Source organism: Pleurodeles waltl, chromosome 6, assembly GCF_031143425.1.
Source record: "Pleurodeles waltl isolate 20211129_DDA chromosome 6, aPleWal1.hap1.20221129, whole genome shotgun sequence".
Lineage (NCBI taxonomy): Eukaryota > Metazoa > Chordata > Amphibia > Caudata > Salamandridae > Pleurodeles > Pleurodeles waltl.
This window is the reverse complement of record NC_090445.1, coordinates 1,602,336,827-1,602,359,783: the sequence shown is the minus strand read 5'-3', so window position 1 is coordinate 1,602,359,783 and position 22,957 is coordinate 1,602,336,827. Positions and strand designations below refer to the sequence as shown.

Genomic DNA, 22,957 nt, shown 5'->3' with positions numbered 1-22,957 from the left:
TTTCGAAAAATGTAATAAAAGAAAAAACATCACAACTACATATCCCATATCCAACAACTATAGTCCAATCACAACACAGGCTATTGTATATAAGTGTGTGACGTCCCTTCCTGTTCCTCTTCTTCACTGGATGGAAGTTAACCATTACAAATGATCCTACTCAAACCTCTGATCATTACCTAAGAAGAAAACAGAGAGGTAATCTACATTATAAGATCCCTTATAACAATTACAATAGGTTTTTGGCAAATAACTGAATCCATACCATGTTTTTTTTAACATTGAGATGAGATAATATCACAATCCAATTCATTAGATATCTATTTATATGTCCATATCAAACATGACCCTTACTTATTTAGAATGAAGTGTCTTTGGTGGGGTAGAGGGGGGTTTGTCAGGAGATCATATTGTGAGGAGTGGGATAATCCTCGCTTCCTTGTCATTGATAGAATTGAAATTTTCATTCTCAATAGCTAGGAATCTTTTCATTCTGTCTCAGGACTGGAGGCGAGGATTATGCATGTTCAAATCTTACTTACAACCAGACCTACTTTAAATGGGTTTAAAGTAGAACTTCTTAAAGGTCGATTCAGATGACCAATCAGCCGCACTCATGATGTCTTTCAGCCTGCTGAATTGGTTTCTTGAGGGGCCTTGTTGGTACGACAGGTTGGAGGAGCGATCCCTACCTCGTCCAGCCCCAGCAAAAACCTTTGCATGAAAAATCTTTTTTATGGAAGTTTGCACCTTGTCAAGGGTGGAGATGGTTGCAACAAACTTCCCTAGTTCCTTGACAAAGGGTTCTCCAGAAAGATTACCCTGGGCAATGGCCCCTGCCTCAGAAGATGCTCATTCCCCAAGCTTGGGGTCAATTTCGACGAGAAGGGATCTCCTACATTATGCCGCTAGAGCACAGTTCACACTGCCCAGCAAAAGGATGGCCCTTTGCACCTAAACAGCCACTATTTCAATGGACATGGGGACGCCTAATTGTTTTGATTGTTCTGCTAATTGGATAATCTGTGTAAGTGGGTCAACCACGTCCAGACGTGTGACCCGGCAATCCCTCCTACCCCCCCCAAGACCGGTCTATGCCCTTTTGAGGGTGCTTCATGTATTTACAAAAAAATCTATATAACTTAACATCTATATCGGGTGTGCCCGCTACTTTTCCTTGCAGTGAGGGTCTGGGGCATTCTGCCCTTAGTCTCGCTCTGACTTCCTTCTCTAAAGGTTGGTAAATTTTGTTAGCTGCGTACTCTGCCACTTTAGGGTCTGGGGTTCATTTGGACAAACGAGGATGATAAATGCCAGTTGGATCAAACATGTCTGAGTGGCCAGAGTTCCCTTTTGGGGATTCAGAGGAATTAAACCCTGGGTGGCAAGGTCTGCCCGAGCTTTTGTCCTCATCGGATAAGATATGTCCATCCGAATCACTCTCCCCTTTAAAGGGAACCTTATCATTGAGGTCTGAATTTGGGAAGACAGCATCACAATTTTGCCCAGGTACGCCTTCCTCCTGGTAGGGTGCGTTTTTCAGTGTGCACAGTCTTATGGAAGGTTTCTGTTAATTTATGAAAACCTTCCAGGTGCCCTGCATCATGCTTATAGGCCTTTTTTCCCCCTTTCACACTAGTACTAGTACTAGCCTCTACAGATGAAGGGTAGCTAAAAACCCATGGAATATTCTTAGCTAATTTATCTACCTGATCTCGTAAGGGGGTCAGTGCTCTAGATATTGCTTGGGAAAGCACTTGGTCCAACCCTGCAGGTAGGCGTTTGGGGGGGGGGGGGGGGGGGGGGGTAGAAGAGGGGTAGGGGTGCATTCCTTTTCACTGATGTGATCAGTGAGAGCACCAACACTAATATATTTTCACCCCAAAAATATAAAGGGCAGGCCCATCGCAGGTGCTCAAACGGTGTTAAAACTGTTGTAATATTGTGCTTTGGACACAAGGTAGTGGTAGAGCCTTATGAATAGGAAAAATAAATGAACAGAAACACAACTGCTGTATCAGTGTCAATGCAAGGGTTGGATAGGGAATGAGAGGAAATCCCCAAAGGAAATCCTCTGAAAATGTTCCACAAACGCGAGTGCTAACTCAATTGGAGTGCTGATAAAGGCCGCACTGTGCCTGACAGGACCGTTGTCGGTGCGCACGAGCGCCTCCTCAGAACCCGCGTTGTAATGAGCATGCTAGGGCTGAAAGCCTACCGCGCAAGGGGTATGATTATAAAGCCAATAATATATCAAAATTGACCAATTAAATCCACAACAATATATGAAACTATTAAAATTGTGAGGTGAAAGTTAAGAAAATGCAATGGCTTAACTGACGTACAGTTAAGAAAGAGGAATAGGAAGGGACGTCTTACACTTGTATAGAATGGACTGTGTTGTGATTGGACTGTGGTTATTATGGACACTCATTCCCAATACTTCATGGGATATGAAGTTGTATGTTTTTTCTTTTAATACGTTCTTTGAAAACTGCTGTTTAATAAAGTGAAAAAAGAAATGCATAATCCTCGCCTCCCATCACATGATATTAGCCAACATTTCTGCATTACTTTCCAATGCTGCCACAGACTCAGAATGCTACTATACTTTTTTGCTATGCTTCTTGCCTTAACCTTTGTCCGCACCTCTAGCAAGCTTATCCATTTCGAGATTTAAGAACTGGATGAAGGTGTTGATAATTTTATTGATGATGATCTGGCCTGGGCACTCTACATGTTTCTCTCCACTGGTGTAATCATCTCCTCTTACATCTTCTCGTAGGACCTTTATGCAGATAAGACTTATTCCTGGTAACAAGTTTTGATAGATGCTCATGGAGCCTCAAGAACCAAGTATAACTACAAGCTCACCGAATACCAAGAACTACATTTTTAGGCATTGACAGTCAGGAGATAGCAAACATGAACTTACTGCAAGAAACGGATGTAGGTGCAGGTACTCAAATACAAATAACATGTGAACGATATCTATTAACTAGAATGTCTATGCAGGGTGTACCGTTATAAAAAAATATTAGACTTTTATACCCTTACAGATCTAATAGCATTGTAAAATTAATATACAATAGGAGTACATTATCTTTTAATCTAAAATAATAATGGACATAATCTGACTCATCTGGGGTTGCAGGAAGGCATTTGTGTGCACTCGCTGTAAGAATGCAAGGAACCATAAACAGGCATTCCAACAGGGAGGCCAGGCATGATTTCTGGCCACCTGCATTAATTCACATACCATTCTCTCTACTATTTAATTGTGCAGGTCCACAAGCAGCTCTTGGACAGCAAATGGTCGGAGCCATCTCAGGAATCACATACCACCACTGTCTTGGACACAGAGGACCCATATTGTAGACCAGTATCTTAAAGTAGAGTGGGCGTGCAGTCTCACAGGGAACTTGTATCATCAAGTTGGGTGGCATGGGGGCAGTGGCACTAGATGGGAAGCAAAGGAAGGCCACACACATGCAGTTCTGTCTACTGCACTAAAGACAGCCTGTCACATATGGGACAAAGAGCGCCTTGGGCAACACGCTTTGAAAGGAGTACTCACCACAGGTTTCCAGAGCTCTTCCCTCTCATCTGGTAGCTTGGGAAACAAAGTAGGCTACTTCTTGCTCTGTGAGCTTAGAAATAATGGTGAATGCTCTATTATGTTCCATGTTGGTCCTTGTAATGGGTTGTGCAACAGTACTTTGGTCTTTGCAAAAACCTTCTAGGCAACCATCCTGACAGCACCAATTGAAGCAGCTGGACCTTTTGTTCTTGGGCAAAATAAGGCAGATATTCAGCCAGCAAGACAATCCAAGCCTTTCTGCTTTGGTTACTGCAACAGAGGCACTTATCATTAGTTTGTGAGTCTGGTGCCCACAATGTAGGAGGAGCGCGCAGTTGCCAGCATAGTTCAAAGTTTTCTGGATTGGGACACAGCTTTTTCTTGTTGTTAAATATTTGACACACCTAGTGTAGAACATCAAATTATGAGGGGGAACTAATCCCCTCCAAATTAATCTTCCTTCAGTTACAGTTAATTTGCATGTCAACACACATCCTATAATCTTATTGTACCTATGATCCCATTCCCCCAAGCCGTTTTTCCAGGATCTCAAGACCACGCTAGGACAGTTTATATGGGAAGACAAGCGTCACCGAATGGTTAGCAGGGCATCTCATGGGAGAGACATGGAACGGATTCAGACCCCATACAGTGTCTATGCTTCAAAATGTTGTGCTCCCCGAAGCTACTCCCAGGCCCACATGGTTACTATAAATCACTATAGCCCGTAAGAACAAGTTACTTACCTTCGGTAAAGCTTTTGCTGGTGGATACAATAGCTACCTGTGGATTCCTCACCTTATGAATTCGTCCTTGCGCCAGCATCCGACGGAAAGTCTTCTTCCTAGCTGTCCACGTCGACGAGGAAGTCATAATGGCACGGCTCCATGTGACTCCGTCTGACGTCACCGTGCCAATAAGAGGTCCTCGTCGGCGTGCTGACGTCAGTTTCACCCCATTTTTTTACGTGCCTTTGAGGTGAACAGGTGAGAACCGACCCATAAAAAACTTAAAAATACATATACACAAGAACACTTCCCATAATTGCATATATTCACATGAAATATAAATATCAAATTATACACATATATACATATATATATATAAACCTTTGCAACAATAACTGTGCAATCAGGCAGGCAACGGGGAGGCGGGAGGGACTGTGAGGAATCCACAGGTAGCTATTGTATCCACCAGAAAAAGCGTTACCGAAGGTAAGTAACTTGTTCTTCTGATGGATACAACTACCTGTGGATTCCTCACCTTATGAATAGAGTCCCAAAGCACTACCGCACTCGGTGGTGGGTGCCCGCCTGATTACACCAAGAAATCCTGCAATACCGAGCATGCAAAGTGGCCGTCCCTCCTCACCTCAGAGTCCAAACAGTAATGTTTTGCGAAGGTATGGAGGGACGCCCAAGTTACCGCCTTACAAATGTCCACTCTTGGAACCCCTCTCGCCAGAGCCGAAGTGGCCGACTTAGCTCTGGTGGAATGAGCCCTGATACCCTCCGGGGGAACTTTCTTCGCCAGTGAGTAGCAAACTTTTATACAAAGGATGACCCACCTGGAGATAGTTCGCTTCTGGACCGCTATGCCCTTCCGCTGTCCAACATACCCCACGAACAGCTGATCATCCAGACGAAAGTCTTTTGTTCTCTCCAAGTAGAAACTAAGAGCCCTTTTAGGGTCCAACCGATGGAGTCTCTCTTCATCTTTAGAGGGGTGTGGAGGAGGGTAGAAAGAGGGAAGGGTAATAGTCTGTCCCATATGAAAAGGAGTGACAACTTTTGGCAGGAAAGCTGCCCTGGTTTTCAGCACCACTTTATCAGGGAAAAACATGGTAAAGGGAGGCTTAATGGAAAGGGCTTGAAGCTACCCAACCCTTCTAGCAGAGGTGATTGCAATCAAGAAAACAGTCTTAAGGACTAAATATCTTAATGGGCATGAATGCATGGGTTCGAAAGGCGAACCCATCAGGAATGTCAAAACCAGATTTAAATCCCACTGAGGCATGTGAAAGGGCGTGGGAGGAAACTTATTAACTAAGCCCTTAATGAACCTATTTACAATTGGAGATTTGAATAGAGAAGGCTGGTCCGGAAGGCAAAGAAAAGCCGACAGAGCCGCTAAATAGCCCTTAACTGTAGCTACCGCGCAGCCTTTCTTTGCTAAATCAAGAGCAAACAAAAGAACATCTGAGAGGTGGGCCTTTAAGGGATCTTTTTGATTCTCTCCGCACCAAACCACAAATTTTGCCCACCTACCAGCATAAATGGATTTAGTGGAGTGTCACCTGGACGATAGAATAACATCCACTACATCCGGTGGGGGAGAAAAGGAACTCAGGTTGCCCCGTTCAATCTCCAGGCATGAAGGTGCAGGCCTTGGAGGTGGGGGTGTAGAACCTGCCCCTGCAACTGTGAGAGGAGGTCTGCCCTGAGTGGGAGACAGAGCGGAGGGCACAGAGAGTTGAAGAAGGTCTGTGTACCACGCCCTTCTCGGCCAGTCCGGAGCCACCAAGATGACTTGGGCCTGGTCTTGGCAACCTTCCTCAGAACCCGAGGAATCAAGGGTATGGGGGGAAAACGCGTAAAGCAACTGTCCGCTCCAGGACATCTGAAACGCGTCCCCCAACGCTCCTTGCATCGGATACTGGAGGCTGCAGAACAACAGACAGTGCGCGTTCTCACAAGTGGCGAATAGATCCACCTGAGGCAAACCCCACATCCCCAAGATGTAGAGGACCAGGTCCGGATGGAGATGCCACTCGTGATCTACTGAGTAGTGACGACTGAGACCGTCCGCACGTACATTCAGAACTCCGGCCAAATGATTTGCTATTAAGCAAATCTGATGGTCTTGAGCCCTGGACCAGAGTCGCAGAGCCTCTCTGCAGAGAAGGTACGACCCTACCCCTCCCTGCTTGTTTATGTACCACATCGCGGTAGTGTTGTCCGTCAGGACCTGAACCGACTGACCGCGAAGGGAAGGGAGGAAGGCCTTGAGACCAATGACCCTTGATCTCCAGGTCCCCCTGATGAGCTCCCCACCCATGAGTGACCAACAGAATGCAAGGAGCAAACAGACCGAGCAGGCGTAAGACTTTGAGGACTGGAACAGCCGCTTCATTCTGAAACATTGGAATCAGCGCCTGAATGTCCCGAATCCGCTGAGGCGGGGGGTAGGCCCGAAACAATGTTGTGTCCAGTACTGCCCCTATGAACAGGAGATGTTGAGAGGGCTCCAGGTGAGATATGGGTACGTTTATTGAAAAACCCAGATCGAACAACAACTGGGTTGTCATCCGCAGATGAGACAGCACAAGCTCTGGAGACTTGGCTTTGATTAACCAATCGTCCAGGTAGGTGAATACCGCTATTCCCTTCCTTCTGAGATGTGCTGCAACCACTGCCATCACCTTCGTAAAAACCCGAGGTGCTGAAGTAAGTCCAAACGGAAGGACCGCAAACTAGTAGTGTTGCGACCCCACCACAAACCGGAGATACTTCCTGTGCGACTTGAGTATCGGAATATGAAAGTACGCATCCTGCAAGTCGACAGACACCATCCAGTCTCCTTCGTTCAACGCCAATAGCACCTGCGCTAGGGTCAGCATCTTGAATTTTTCCTGTTTGAGGAACAAATTCAAAATCCTCAAGTCCAGGATCGGTCTTAGACGACCGTCCTTTTTGGGGATCAGGAAATATCTTGAATAACAACCCTTACCCCTTTCCTGCACCGGCACCAACTCTATTGCGCCCTTTGATAACATGGCCTGAACTTCCTGTTGCAGCAACAGAAGATGGTCTTCTGAACAAAATGAGGGACGGGGGGAAAGGGAGGAGGGGACTCCTGAAAGGGGAGAGCATATCCTTTTTCCACCATCTTTCACACCCAAGAGTCCGTTGTTATCGACTCCCACTTGCGGAGAAAAAGACTCAGCCTTCCCCCTACAGGAGAGGTATGAACGATAAAGTGGGGAAAACTAGGGCTGCCTCTGCTGTTGTCCACCAGAGGATGAGGATGAAGGCTGCTGGACTGGCCCTCTAGCTCTACCCCTACCCTGCCCTCTAAGGGAACGATAGGGTGGATTGGCAGGTTGCTGGGCCGAGTACTGGGGCCTCCGAAAGGCAGAACCTCGTGCAAACCCCCTGAACCTGCAAAAAGGTCTATAAGGAGTAGCAATGGTAGTCTGTAAGCCTAAAGACTTAGCTGAAGCCCAACTGTCTTTAAACCTCTCAAGAGCAGAATCCGCCTTTTCTCCAAACAACTTCTCGCCATCGAATGGAAGATCCAACAAGGTGGTTTGAACGTCAGAGGAAAACCCAGAGGACCTCAACCAGACGTGCCTCCTAGTAGCCACAGATGTTCCCATGGCCCTGGCTACCGAATCCGTCGTGTCCAGGACAGACTGTATGATCTGCTGCGCAGCCGCCTGCGCATCCGAAAAAAGAGATCCAAAGGATTTCTGTACATCCTGCGGTAGATCTCTGACCATCTCCTTAGCAGAGTCCATAAGGGCGTGGACATACCTGCCCAGCACACAGGTAGCATTTGCAGCCTTGAGCACCATGCTGCACAATGAAAAGATCTTCTTCGAAGACTGCTCCATCCTTTTGGACTCCCTATCAGTTGGGATCACAGGGAATGTTCCAGGAGCAGACTTCGCGGAGCAAGATGCCTGGACTACCAAGCTTTCAGGAGTTGGATGGCGTGACAGGAAACCCGGATCCCCGGGTGCGCCCCTATGTCTCCTCGCTACTGCCCTGTTCACCGCTGGAGTCGTAACCGGCTTCCTCCACAGGTCTAGAATGGGCTCCGTCAACGCCTCGTTGAAGGGCAGTAAAGGATCGGCAGTGGACGTAGAGGGATGCAACACCTCATTCAACAGGTTGGTTTTCACCTCCGCCACAGACAAAGGCAAGTCTAAAAACTCTGCTGCTTTTCTGATCACTGTATGAAAAGATGCTGCCTCCTCCGTAAACTCCGGCGGAGATGCAATGTCCCATTCCGGGGAAGTGTCCAGGCCGCTTGCAGACCCCAAGCCTTGGTACTCATCCAAAGGCCCAATCTCACCTTCTTCTAACTGCCTGTACTCTTCCTCCTCCAGGAGTCGTAATGCCTTTCTCCGGGACCTAAGGCGTGATTCCAAAGTCGGCGTCGATAATGAATTTACCGACGCCGAAGACTTCGAATCCCGGTAGGGCACAGGAAGAGATGGATGACTTCTAGCATCACCCGGCGCCGACACGGACTCCAATGACGTCTTCCGCGGAGTCGGCTGGCATGAAGACGATGGGGCCGGCCGGGAAGGAGACAACATAGACGTCGAATGACATGGCGATGGCGTCGGCTGATGCGATGATGGAGCCGCAGACCCAGCTGGTGAAGATCTTCCACGAGGAGACATCCTCGGTGCCGAACCAACACCTTCAACTGGGCAAAACGGCATAGACGGAGCCGCCTTAAACAGCGCCGGGGAGCCCAAATCAAACGCCAATGGCCCTGTGGGACCCGCCGGTGCACCAGCAGGAGCCATGGACTGGAAAACGGCATACATTGCATTTAAAAATGCTGCCGGATCCGCTCCTGGAGCCGGGAAAGCAGGAAATTGCTGTTCTTGAGCCTGCTGCACGTCAGGCTCCTGCGGTGCCGGTAAAAACTGAAGGCTATGAGGAGTCACCTCATAGACCGACGGCGCCGGAGACAACTCCGGACTCCTGGGCTGAGGCGTCACAGTAGGGCTCACCTCCCATGTACTTTGGCGTCGAGTAGAAGGAGATCTCGACCTCGATCGGCTCCGCTCCGACCGGCGCCGAGAGTCATGACGGCGCCGTGAATAAGGTGACGCCGCTTCTTATGCTTCTTTGGCGAAGCATGGGACGAAATCCTCTTTTGGCCCTTCTTCTTGGCTTTCGCCATGAAAAGCTTAGCTTCTCGTTCTTTTAGAGCCTTAGGGTTCATGCTCTGGCACGACCTACACCCTTTGACATCGTGCTCAGAGCTAAGACACCAGATACAATCCAAATGTGGATCGGTTACAGACATCCGACCTCCACATTCTTTACAGGGCTTAAAACCCGATTTCTTTGGGGGAGACATTGTAACCACCAAAACGCAACAGTAATCAACGAGCCAGGAAAGAAAAACCGTTGGCGTCAAAGGCACGGAAAAAAGGAAACTGACGTAAGCACGCCGACGAAGACCTCTTATTGGCACGGTGACATCAGACGGAGTCACGTGGAGCCGTGCCATTATGACGTCCTCGTTGACGTGGACAGCTAGGAAGAAGACTTTCCGTTGGATGCTGGCGCAAGGACGAATTCATAAGGTGAGGAATCCACAGGTAGTTGTATCCATCAGAAATACCATGCAGGGTTTACTCAGTATATAAAACAGTGATGGATGGAATTACTCTTGACCCTGCTCCATTTGGAACAGTCCAGCCCGAAATGGACTGGGATGCAGCCATGAGTAATTACCAGTGGCTGAGATGAACTCAAGCATTTCATCCATCACTTATTTGTATACTGTTGTGTGTCACCCAAAGTGGGACGGGTATGCCCAGATGTGGGTCCCGTACACACTTTGTCACTGGAACAAGCTGTGCCCGGCTGATGAGCCCATAACTAGGGTCAAACTGGTCCTGGATTGCTTGTGTTTCCATTCAAAGAGGACCTGGCTTGGCAGTTCGGGCTGGACTGTTCAGGTTGGAGCAGGGTCAAGACTTATTTGCATGTAGCTGGGTTCAAACTGAAGTGACATGGTGTGCAAATTAACAATGTATTGGGATGTGGCCCAAGTAATTAACAGTGGCTGAGATTAATTTAGGCATTCTATCCATCCCTTTTTTGTATACTGTTGTGTGTCGCATTAAGTGGGACGGGTATGCCCAGACGTGGGTCCCGGCAACACAGAGTCAGTGAAACCAAGCTGTACTCAGCTGATGAGCCCATAAGTAGGGCAAAACTGATCCTGGGTTGCTTGTGTTACGGTTCATAGAGGACCTGGCTTGGCAGTTTGGGCTGGACTGTTCTTACTGGAGAAGGGTCAAGACGGATTTGCATATAGCTGTTTCCAAACTGAGGTGACATAGTGTGCAAATTAACGATGGACTGGGATGTGGCCCAAGTAATTACCAGTGGCTGAGATTAATTCAAGCATTCCATCCATCACTTTTTTGTATACTGTTGTAAGCAAGTGTTTACGGCATCATGAGCCACATTCCATCATGGGCCCCAGCACTTCCCCTACTGGGCCTGCAGTTATTTACTGGTTCCTACTCCGCCTCCGACTTGGGGAGCTGGCTTGAGCAACCCCCAAGTACATTAGGAGATACATTTACTGGTGGTTCTTTCACCTTTGACTAACTTGTCTTAGAACATGCTATTACGCATGGACAGTTTCTCACATACAGGCAGTTGCACAATACATGTCAAGTCCTCTGGTCCACACAAGACGAAGAGCCCCAGACACACTCTGTTACACATACTCTATTGCACGTGGGGACAGAACTTCACTTAATAACATGGGTGTATAAGGCCATACTACAACACACAAGGCACCAACTGGCACCCCTCAAAGGCAAATGGGAGGACAATATAGGACGTGCTTTACATGACAAAGAGTGGATATAGACCCTGGAATTTCCTTAACAAGTGTCCAGAAATGTTGGGTTTAAAAGTATAAAATTCACTATTTTTCGCAGGGCCTATCTGACGCCAGAATAGCTCAACTGCTTCTTCCCTCAAACATGCATTGGTTGCCTTAGGTGCTGGTTGGTCTCTTCATATCTGCAGCACATATGATGGTGCTGCCCAGAATTATCCTCTTACTGGCACTCCATCCACACTGTATTACAAGAGGTTACCGAACTTACTGACATCAACAAGTGGGAAGCTTGCACTCTTTCCATATTCAAGCGAAGGAAGAGACACACTTCACTGGCATGGCCCTTCTGCTTGCTATGATACTAACAGAGTCCTAACTCTAAGGTTGAGGGTGGAACAGGCACCATCGGATGTGGCGAGGCATGGGGTGATGTGTTAATGAGAAAAAGCCAAGGGAGAGGCCCTGCGATATGAAGAAGGCCGTCACCTATGCAAGTGACTCATTTCAGCAGCCTGTGATCCCCTCCTTGATCACTTCCAGCAACTCACTCGAAACAATGACCTAGCCCCATGAATTCAGCACGGAGGATAGCGTTATGCACATCCTATTTACCACCTTTACTCTCCTTCGTTGAGGGATTCTGGCTGAGCTACTACCCATTACCCTAAAATATCCACGCTTACATATCACTGCGCCCTCAGTATCCTGCCCCCTGCCCTTCCCTCCCCCCCCTCCCCCCCAAACATGATGTCATTCGCTATCCTGGGTCAAAGACACTAAGCAGCAGCGCTACCCTCACACCCTCACTTGCGATGCACTATGACACAGCTGGAGCTTGGCTCTGGAGTACCTCCGCTATACGTACTATCTCACCTTTTGTAGAATCTGAATCACAGCACCCCCCCGCCCGTCCCCAGTTTAGATCACTACCCCCGTTAGCAGAGTGGACATAGCCATGCATGACTGATTAACACACCTTTTTCCATTACCTCATACTGTAGCACTCTGGTGGCTGATCTGCCCAATTCAGTTATATACCGGTGTGGCACAACCTAGTGATCAATGAAGCGGTAGCTGTGTGACGAACTGTAGCAATGCAAATGATTTGTACCACTTTTTCTGTTGGGGCATGTAAATCCTAATAAAACAATTTTCAAAAAAGTGCCTATGATCCCATGGTGATGGCACCAATACTACCACGCCATGCTTATTTCTCTATTACAGTCCTACCACCCAAAATGGACTGCTTCTTGAACCTCAGCATTCTTGCCAAGGCTGGCCACAACATACACAGACTGGGCAGGTAGTGTACCCCCTTTACCTAACCACAATCTGTTTTAAATGTTGCTTTTAGCAGGTCATAGGCTGGTATGTTCTAAGTGGCGTGTTACAGTGAGATGAACAGATCGTCCTTCTATGTTCCACTGGAGATTTTATGGTTCAAGCCAGACACATAACCTGGCTACAATGACCTGTCCAGGGAGCAGGAGTGGCTGGAGACGTGCAGTGACATGCAGAAGGACATAGGAGACAGCTACTTAAAAACCTATCCTACTTAACAAGACAACCTACCTTTGAAGGGGTGGCAAAGTGGGGCTGTACAAACACTGGAAAGCTGCAGTTATGACAACATGTATAGTTCTACCAGGGATGGCCTCTGAGCAGACTACCAAACCCGGCTATGGATAAAAGGGCTATACAGCATAACTATCATTCGTTAGCAGTCATGTTGTGGTCTGAATACTGGTGACTAGTTACTCAGGTCAAAAGGAGGTTCAATCAAGGTGAACTCTAACATCACTTTAGTGTGCTTGTCTAAGATGCAGGAAATCACACTCTGGCCAGTCAGAAATGTTTTAATGAGAAGTACAGTGGGGTGTGGCTACTGCACAAAGAACATTCAACAGTGTATCACCCAAAACTAAAATCCTCTAGCTCCCGGCTTCATCAGACAATGCAATCATGCCCCTACCAAGTTCACAGTTGTAACATACTAGTGAATTATCCCAATTTATCATACATATTTAGGAAAAAGCAACACTAGAGAGACACTGACAAGAGGGACATAGCCACGTTTGACATCATAAATTGTATTAACATGGCTAAGGGGCCAACACTAAAGAATTTAAGAACAATCACAAAAATGCATGAGTGGAATCATGCCACCTATGATACAACAACTATATGCAATTAAATGCCACTGTGGAAAGCTTATTTAAGCCAAACATCACACAAGCTAAAAACTAGGATTAACAAGCTGCAGTCCACAATAAGAAATGGAGATCCAAGGTTGTGCTTAGCAAGGCATTTTACAGAATTTCAAAACACGGTACTTCTATTACGATTTCAAATGTGTCAAGTAGTAGCTACACTATCAAGCTAGGAGGACATACATGTAACACTTCAACAAAAAAACTAAGGTGGATCGAGTAACTAAGTACAATGGCATCATATGATAATACTGTCTATAAATATTAAGTGCATAACCCGTACTGAAAGACAACTGAAATTACGGTAACAAACAATGGAATACAATTCCAGAAATGCCAATCATACTTTTACCTGGATTGCTTTTAATAAGACATGGTGAACATGGACAATATAAAACGACTGTGATGTATTGTTGAAAAATGTAAAGTCTATGTAGTTTGTTTGACAGGTTATAAGCCACTTCCTAAAGAAAGAAGGGAATCACCTATAACGAAAAGTTGGAGAATTACAAACAGACATCACAAGTGATATATTTGAAAAATTACTTAAATAGAAACACGCAAAGCTCCAGTATATGATATGCACTTTAATACAGGGAAGAGCAGCCCACAAATAAAATTCGAGATTCATAGATCCAGCAGCACCCAAGCACACTAAGTTGTGATTTGCCTTCTACGCTCCACCTAACAACATCTACACTTCCAATCACTGCTAGAAATCCTGGAGTTTGTCTTGATTTGATGCAACTAAAAACCAACATTTTTCGCCTATCTACGCTCATAGCTGGAGTATTCCATCTGTTCTACATCAAAATGGTCAGGGATCATCTTCGATTCCACAGTGGCAAATCACTTTTCAAGCTGTCATGGGCGTTAGGCACAGGGCCAAGAGCGATAAGTATCTTCACAGATTCATTGATTTGGCATTCATACGGTACAAGAGATAAATTGCTATGGCCCGGAAGTCACTGGCAGCCTTGGAGGTACAGGGCTAGCTCCGTATACTGCTGAAGTGGGGGAAGACTGAATCTGATGTGCTAGCAGAGATACGTGGGAGAGGTGGCTCTGCAAAGGGGTTGCTGAACTGGGACCTGTACCTCAATCACCTGGATGTGAAAAACGACCTGAGAACTCCTTAGGCGCCCTGCTGTACACCTCTTCATATGCTTCTCTTTTAGATATCGGACTGGGGCACTGAGTGCTGCAGCAGTGCACGTGCCATGCATCTTAGTAGAGGCATAATAGATTGTTGTGTTTTTTTTCCCTGCTTTGTTCCAACTTTGGCAGTGGTTAGATGGTGGCTGGCGAGCGGAGGTGTGCTGATGCTTAGGTTTTGTCCACTTCCTGCTAAGCTGGCGATGGCTGCAGACATGATGGCATCTTTTGGGGTAATGTTACTAGGAATTTTGTTATGCACGGATTTCCTCTCTCACTTGTGGACTGGGAGGGCGGGTGTGTTTAGGTTCCTGCAATGTGTTATTGCAATGTTTTGCACTAGGCGCCGGCCTATCAGATGTTTACATGCTTCTTGTGTAAAACCAATAAAAAAAATTGTTTACAAAAAAGTTGTTATGAGCATGATGGAAGTAGAAGGGTTTGGGCCTCGCAAGAACTCTTCCTTCCTATTTGACAAAGTAATAAACCTTGCTACAGAACACGAATCTACCACTCATTGCCAGTGACATGAACAATGGCTGTCAGCCAGTCCAAAAAAACAGTACAAGCATCTCACTTTGGACTGCACACAACTAACATTACATCACCAGCTGCCTTGTCCTGCTTTTATTCTAATTAAACACTGTAATCCACTAGCCTACATCTCATTGTCCATGCCGTAGCCCTCTATCAGCCATCCTGTTTCTTTTCATTCATCTACACCCCTTGACTTGAATACCGTTCCAATTGATCTTAGGACAACTTCCATACCAACTAATTCCTCAGACAGCCCTGAAATCCTACTTCCTCAGTCGTACATCTCACTAATTGTGCAACACACAAAGCAGCTCAAGGTAGGCCATTCATAGGCCTGGTGCGGTTCTGCCCACACTGTGTACCAAAGAAATAATGTGCAAAATTGTCTCTTACTAATCATACCTTTAAAGATATTTAAACTGACAAATAACCTCTACTAATCATATCCCTTAAAGACATTTAAACTGACAAATAACACCTGTATTTAGTATTGTTAATGTGTTTTGTTTTTCGTTTACACATTTTTGAGCGCACCTTCAAGTGAATAAGTAAACACCCAAACTGTATCACTGAAATGTGCATCAAAGAATGGTTAATATGTAAAGTTTTTTCTTTTGGCCTGCTCCTACCATAGCAGATAGATAAATACATATATAAATAAATACACCAACAAACAAACACATGCGTAACAAATACAACCGTGATGGCCTCAACCAGAAAAATATGTACTTTTTTATTGTGAGCTAAGGTACACATTATATTCTTTTCAAATCAAAAAGACCATCTTCTTAGACCTCTGTTACAAATAAGGAACTTTACATGTGTCCAAACCACATACAGATTGTTCAGTGATGAATGAGCCAATGTTTCACAGAGGATGTAATGATTCAGAATAACATAGTAGTAAGAGGTAGGCTTCCAGTCTAACCAATCAAGTATCTGGTGGACCAAACGCCATCGATGGACTGTACATGATACAAATATTGGCTACTGAGACAGAGGTTGAACTTGTAGTTATATTTCAAATACAATGTATCAATTGACTAAACTAACAAAGGCAAAGCAAAAACCTATGGCACAATTATGCAAAACCAAAGTATGCATGGAGGGAGACTGGGGCAAGTTTATGCTGCTTTGAAAAACACAGGAATGGATTTGAAATTTCACTTCTCACCTTATGATTGGTTCGACAGACTGTGGGGATTCTGCTTCAGGTTTATTCACATCCGATTTCACTTTTTCCTGTGCTGGGATTTGGACGTTGAAGCTGGGGGGTCCACGTTTGTTAGGAAAAGGCTTCCTTTGTCTCTGGGCACAAGATTAACAGGTGAATTGAAGATATAACAATCAGACCTACTATATTTATGCAATGGAAAATAGCAGTGTTCAATAATTAGACAAAGTACCGTAAAGTGAGTTGGAAATTAAAAAACTAAAACAAAAGATGTATCTAATAAAACAATGGAGACAGGTTTTGGCAATTGGCAAAGAACAACAGAGTATTCATGCCACTCCCTCACCTCCCAAAACACAACACTGCGGTAACCAGTACAGATCCATTAATGTAGCTGGAATTTAGACTTGGGAAATGCGTGCAGTCTCATTGCAGCTAATACAGTGAATACAGCAACTTGTATGGCATCAGCTTTAAAATCCTCGACCACCTCAAATTCCTTGCCAACACCAGCTTATATTTTTTCATCAACTATTTATTATACTGTTCCCCCTCCACAGTCATCAATAGCAGTGAAAACCATAGATCTCGCGTCACAATTGATTGTCCATCTCTCTAATTTGTCTTTTTTCACTTGTCCTATATTTCCATGTGGCTTACATAAAACCCATTACATCACTGGTATGCTGTGTCTACCACTCGAGCAATATCAGTTCATTTAGCTTCATACTGAAACTTAAGTTAAGGTACAAAACCTTCAAAACAATGGTCTGTCTGTCCCCTAGGTTAATTGATCCTCCTTACAATCCCTTTCGATCCATTACTTTTTCGTCACACACACTTCACCCTTCTTTTCAACTTTGATATGTACACATTTTATGATCTTTATTTTCAAGTTTCTGAACTCTATATCAAAAGCAAGTGTAGAGGGTAAACTTGTGAAGTGCCTCTGCAAACCAAAATGGCATCACATTTACTGTTTCTTCTTCCAGATCTCCCTTCATTTTCAACTCCATATTCTTCCTCTGTCACACATGCCCAGTAGCATTAGGAAACGTACTCCTTAATTGGAACACTTATTTCCTGTATATTCATTTGTACTCATCCTTAACACTCGTCCTCGGTCCAAAATCTATCCTGAGCTATTTTACTATTAGCCTTCATTAATGTTTGGGGCCACATGTACTAAAGTTTGAAACTGTGAATTCCTAATTGTGATTCCATGGAAATCGCAATTAGGAAATAGCTATTTCAAATGTATTAAACTCTTTTGAATTTCTTTTGGGATTCCCAGTAGGTCGAAAAAGGACCTACCTCATGAGTATTAATGAGATAGGTCGCAATTTGCGACCCATTAGGAATCACAGCTATCACAGGAATGGTAGCCTGCTGGGCTCAGCAGACCACCATGTCTGTGACTGCTTTTAAATAAAGCAAGCTTTTTGTTGTCCTTAAAAGAAAATGGGATGCGTTTAACCCCTTGCACGCCATGGACGTAATGGGTCCGTCCATGGCTGCGCCTGTGAGGTACCCTGGATGTAACCATTACGTATATTTAAGAGCCCTCTGGGGAAGCGCTAGCGCTCCCCCTCGAGGGCCGCCCCCGAGGTCAGGGCTGGAAGGTGAATCCCTTCCCCTACCAATCACCCCCCCCCCCCCCTTAGTGCACTGATATCATGAAAGGTAGTAAAGACGCGTTGGAAGCCATTTGCTTCCCGCGCTTCTTCAGGAAAGAGGTAAGTTTTACCTCTGTGTGGTGAGGGGGGGAGGGAGGGAAATCCCTCCGAAAGAGGCATGGAGGAAAAGGAAAGGGTTTTCTTTTCCCTCAATGTCTCTTTGAGCATTCCTGCTGCCCGATCGCAGGGAATTAGTGTGTGTGCGTGTGTGTTTGTTTACTGTGTAGGAGAGCGACCCCTTGGGCAAGGGTCACTCTCCTTGGGGGGGGGGGGGGGGCAATGAATTTTTTGCCATTTCTGCCCCCTTTGGGAGCAGATTGGCCTATTTGGGGGCAGAATCCACTTAGCGCCAGGGATGTGTGTGTGTGCTTTGTAGGGGGGCAGAAACCATGAAAATGCCAGGGATTTTATTTCTTTTTTTTTGTGTTGGGGGGCGCCCCATTGGGTAAGGGTCACCCCCAAGGGGCAAAAAGTACTATGGGGCAGATCGGCCTATTTTTGTTTAGGCCTTCCACTTAGCGCCAGGGATCGTGTGTGTGTGTGCTTTGTGTGGGGGGGTGGCCCCTTGGGCACAGGTCACCCCCCCAAAGGGGGCAATGTAATCTAGCCCATTTCTGCTGCCCGTGGCGGCAGAAACCATGAAGACGCCAGGGATTTTTTTATTTTTTTATTTGTGTTGGGGGTAGGGTGCCCCCTTGGGCAAGGGTCGTCCCCAAGGGGCAAAAAGCACTATTGGGCAGTTCTGCCCAACAGGGGGGCAGATCGGCCTATTTTTTTTTTTTCCTCCAGGCCCATCTGCCCCGAGGGGGGCAGTATCCACTTTGCGCCAGGGATCATGTGTGTGTTTAGTGTGGGGGTGGCCCCTTGGGCAAGGGTCACCCTCCAAAGGGGGCAATATATTCTATAGCATTTCTGCCCCCCCCCCTTGGGGGCAGCTTGGCCTATTTATTTTTTAGTTTCTTTTTTTTCAAACAGAGAACACTAGACACAATGGAAAATTTAAAAATGGTTGGTAGTGGGGTGTTTGTCAACTGGCGAAGTATTTGCATTTATGATAATAACAGTTTATTTCTTCTTTTTGTTCTAGTTCAAAGCTTTTGCTTCCTTTGCTGTGGCTTGTTGCAGTTTTGGCAGTGGTTTTCCTGCGGTATGCGTAGTTGCATGTTTTAGGTAAGTAAATAAATTTACTCCAAAGGAGTATTGTTGCCATGCATGAATGACATGTTTGTAAGTGATGTACTGAATGCAGGATTGTGTGTGAAACTGTCCTTAGATTTATGCACAATTATTATTGTTTTGTCTTATGTCTAATTTGCTTTTTTTTTTCTCTTTTTAGTGGGATAGCATTGGGGATTGCTGTGGCTGTGCACAGTATTTGCTAGTGAGTCAAGCTTTTTCGGGCAAGTGAGCAGTATAGGTTTTGAGTTTATAACTCTAAGTGATAAAGCTACACTTTGTTTGTTACTTATCTTACACAGTGCTGGTTGTTGGTGGCGCATTTGTCCAGTTAATTCTTGTAGGAAGGATCATGGCTAGCCGTAGGATGCCGGCAGCAGGTTATTGGTGTGCTTTTTGGGTCATCTTCTGACCATGATTATGAGACTGCCTCTGAGGCAGAGGAGGAAGTGCAAGATTCTGTAAGTGAATTTTATGTCAGAGAGGAATCATCTGATGATGAAGCCACTCTCAGTGCTGATGAAGGGCCTGTTTTAGAGAAGGACACTGAGGTGCCAATGGTGCAGCAGCCAGCGGCTGGAAGGCTTCCCACTGGAAGACCTGGCACGTGGGTTGCACCAAACATGGAGCAGCCACAGTTGCCTGCGTTTACTGGTTTCCCAGGGTGTTGAATTAATACTGAAAACTTTTTGCCCGTCAACTTTTTTGAGTTGTTTACGGACAATATATTTTTGGAAGAGAGTGAGCAGACTAATTTGTATGCAGAGCAGTATTTGAGGGACAACAATGCCAGACTTAGGCCACAATCTAGAGCTAGCAGGTGGATTCCCACAAATCTGGAAGAGTTGAAAAAGTTCTGGGTTTAACTTTTTTGATGGGGCTGATAAGGAAGCCATCACTGTCTTCATATTGGTCTACTAGTCCTTTGATGGCAACTGCTATAGTTCCAGCCATCATGAGTCGTAACCGGTATGAGCTTCTTCTTCGGTTGTTGCATTTTGTAGATAATGCTTTAGCCTTGCCACAAGATCACTATGATTCTGACTGTCTTTTTAAGATTAAACCTTTCCTTGATCATTTGGTAGATCGGTTTTCAGAGATCTATGTTCCAGGCAAAGAAATATCTGTAGATGAGTCTTTGGTCCTGTTCAAGGGTCGTTTGGTTTTTAGGCAGTACATTCCTAGCAAGAGGGCACGGTATGGAATTAATATGTACATGCTGTCTGAAAGTAGTACAGGATTTGTTTATAATTTCCAGGTCTACACTGGTAGGGATTCCAATATTGACCCCCCTGGTTGTCCACTCACTTTTGGAGTTAGTGAGAAAATTGTGTGGGAACTTGGTAGATGACTGTTTTGGTTACCATTTATATGTAGATAACTTCTACACTGGAGTTCAGTTGTTCAGAGTGGACACTGTTGCTTGTGGCACAACTCACTCTAATCAGAAAGGCTATCCAAGAGAGCTTGTCTATAAAAAAAAACTTGAGAAGGGACAGTGCAGTACCTTGCGGAATGATGAGCTGCTAGCTCTGAAATTTGTAGACAGGAGGGATGTGTACATGCTAACTACCATCCATGATGAGAGTACTTCACCTGTGGTTGTTTGGGGTCAAGTTGCTGAAGTGCGCAAACCTGTGTGCATTTTAGACTATAATAAGCACATGGGTGGTGTTGATAGAGTAGATCAGAGGTTGGAACCTTACACTGCTGCTCGTAAGTCTTATGTTTGGTATAAGAAATTAGTGGTTCACCTGTTCCACTTGGCAACTTTTAATGCTTTTGTTGCGTTCAAGGATAGTTCACCAGAGTCAAGGATGACATTTATAACATTTCAGGAGTCTATCATAGTGAGCCTTGTTGTGCTGAAACAGGAAAGAGTTCCTAGAGAAGCAGTGGTGGAGGATGTGGCTAGATTGAAAGATCGTCACTTTGCTGAGCACATTCCTCCCATGGCCCAAAAAAACTTTCCTGCTAAGAGATGTAGAGTCTGTGCTTGAAGAGGTATCAGGAAGGAGACTAGGATGTACTGCCCTGATTGTCCTTCAAAGCCTGGGCTGTGTGTGGGTGGCTGTTTCAGGAGCTACCACACACAGAAGAATTATTGGGAAATTCCTTGAGCGTAAACTGCTGTATTATATTTTTATATGTTCAGTTTCACGGTTGGCATTACTGTCATGTATTCAGTTAGAGCTTTTGTGTTTGTAGTTTTGTACTTATTTATAATTAGTGGTTTCTTTGTTTATAAACAAAAATAAAGTGATGGCGGTGTGCGTGGAGTGGTGCTTGGCTGGCGGTGTGAGAGGGGTGGAGTTTGGCTGGCGGTGTGAGTGGGGTGGCGCTTGGCTGGTGGTGTGAGTGGGGTGGCGTTTGGCTGGCGGGGTGCGTGGGGTGGCGACTGGCTGGCGGGGTGCGTGGGGTGGCGACTGGCTGGCGGGGTGCGTGGGGTGGCATTTGGCTGGCGGTGCCAGCCAAACGCCAGTCCACACACTCATCAGCTGGTTTGATTGCTGTATCAGGCATGTGGGCGTATGAAAGTGATGGGCTCTTGAGTGGCGCTGTCTGTCGATGCGAGTGTTGTAATGTGCTGGGCCCGTGGCTGGTGACGTAAATGGTCTTGTGCATGTCATGTATGAAAGGTGTGTGAATGGACTGTAAAGCGGTTGGTGCATTGTCGTGGCTTTACAGCTCACGAGCTGTGAGTCATTGGTTCAGTTTTTTGCCCTTTCAGTTATTAACAGTGCATTTAATTTTTGTGAAATCTCGTTAATAAAATTTGATCCACTGAACCATCACTCACCCTCGTGCCAAATCCAACCAGTGTGTGTGGTAAAAATGACAAAACCTGCTCTGCTGTAATCAGGCGTTGCAGCACACCTGTGACACGCTAGGTGTCTCGGGTGGGACCCCGATGATGAAGCATGCCACCAACTTGGTTGGTGGGTGAGGGGTCTTTTTAACATAACCAAAGTGCGTTTCTTTTCACAATTTTAGTGTTTGGAACAACACAAGTAGGCGGACACATCAATTGATCTATTGCAAAACTACCTGTGTTTGGGGGGGGGCACCTATGTTTTTGGTCCCGGGTGCGGGCTTCATCTAGAGAAGCCTACCAAACCCAGACATTTTATAAAAATAGACACGCCAAGGAGTCCAAGGAGGTGTGGCTTGCCTGGAACCCCCAACACTTTCTTACCCAGACTCCTCTGCAAACCTCAACATTTGCTGAAAGAAAGGATATTTTCCTCACTTTTCTTTGTAGAATCACCGCTGCAGCATAAATTTCCTACCACCCAGAGTTCCCCTCAGCCTCTCAAGTAAAATGATACCTCACTTGTGTGGGTCCCCAAAGCAGAGTCAGCCTAAAAGATGTATAAAAGAAAAATATGTGCTTACCAAGTCGCTGTGCTATCCCCTCAATCTCTACAGGTTTTTGGCATTTTTCTGTTGCAGGCACCTGGGCCACCCACACAAGTGAGGTATCATTTTTATCGGGAGGCTTGGGGGGGAACACTGGGTGGAAGGAAATTTGTGGCTCCTCTCTGATTCCAGAACTGTCACCGAAATGAGAGGAAAAAGTGTTTTTTTTGGTCAAATTTTGAGGTTTGCAAAGGATTCTGGGTAACAGAACCTAGCTAAAGCCCCACAAGTCACCCCATCTTGGATTCCCCTAGGTGTCTAGTTTTAAAAAATGTGCAGGTTTGCTAGGTTTCCCCAGGTGCCCGCTGAGCTAGAGGCCAAAATCCACAGCTAGGCACTTTGTAAAAAACAGCTCTGTTTTCTTTGTGAAAATGTGATGTGTTCACGTTGTGTTTTGGGGAACTTCCTTTCGCGG

General features: G+C 45.7%; 1 protein-coding gene across 1 annotated transcript in view; it reads right to left on the bottom strand.

The window, feature by feature from the left end:
• The window catches only part of MAN1B1 (mannosidase alpha class 1B member 1), a 307,182-nt gene that overhangs the window by 153,194 nt on the left and 131,031 nt on the right, over nt 1–22,957 (bottom strand). The window contains exon 4 of the mRNA XM_069241459.1: nt 16,271–16,404. Coding sequence (XP_069097560.1) covers nt 16,271–16,404 — 134 coding nt within the window. The remainder of the gene's footprint in view (nt 1–16,270; nt 16,405–22,957) is intronic.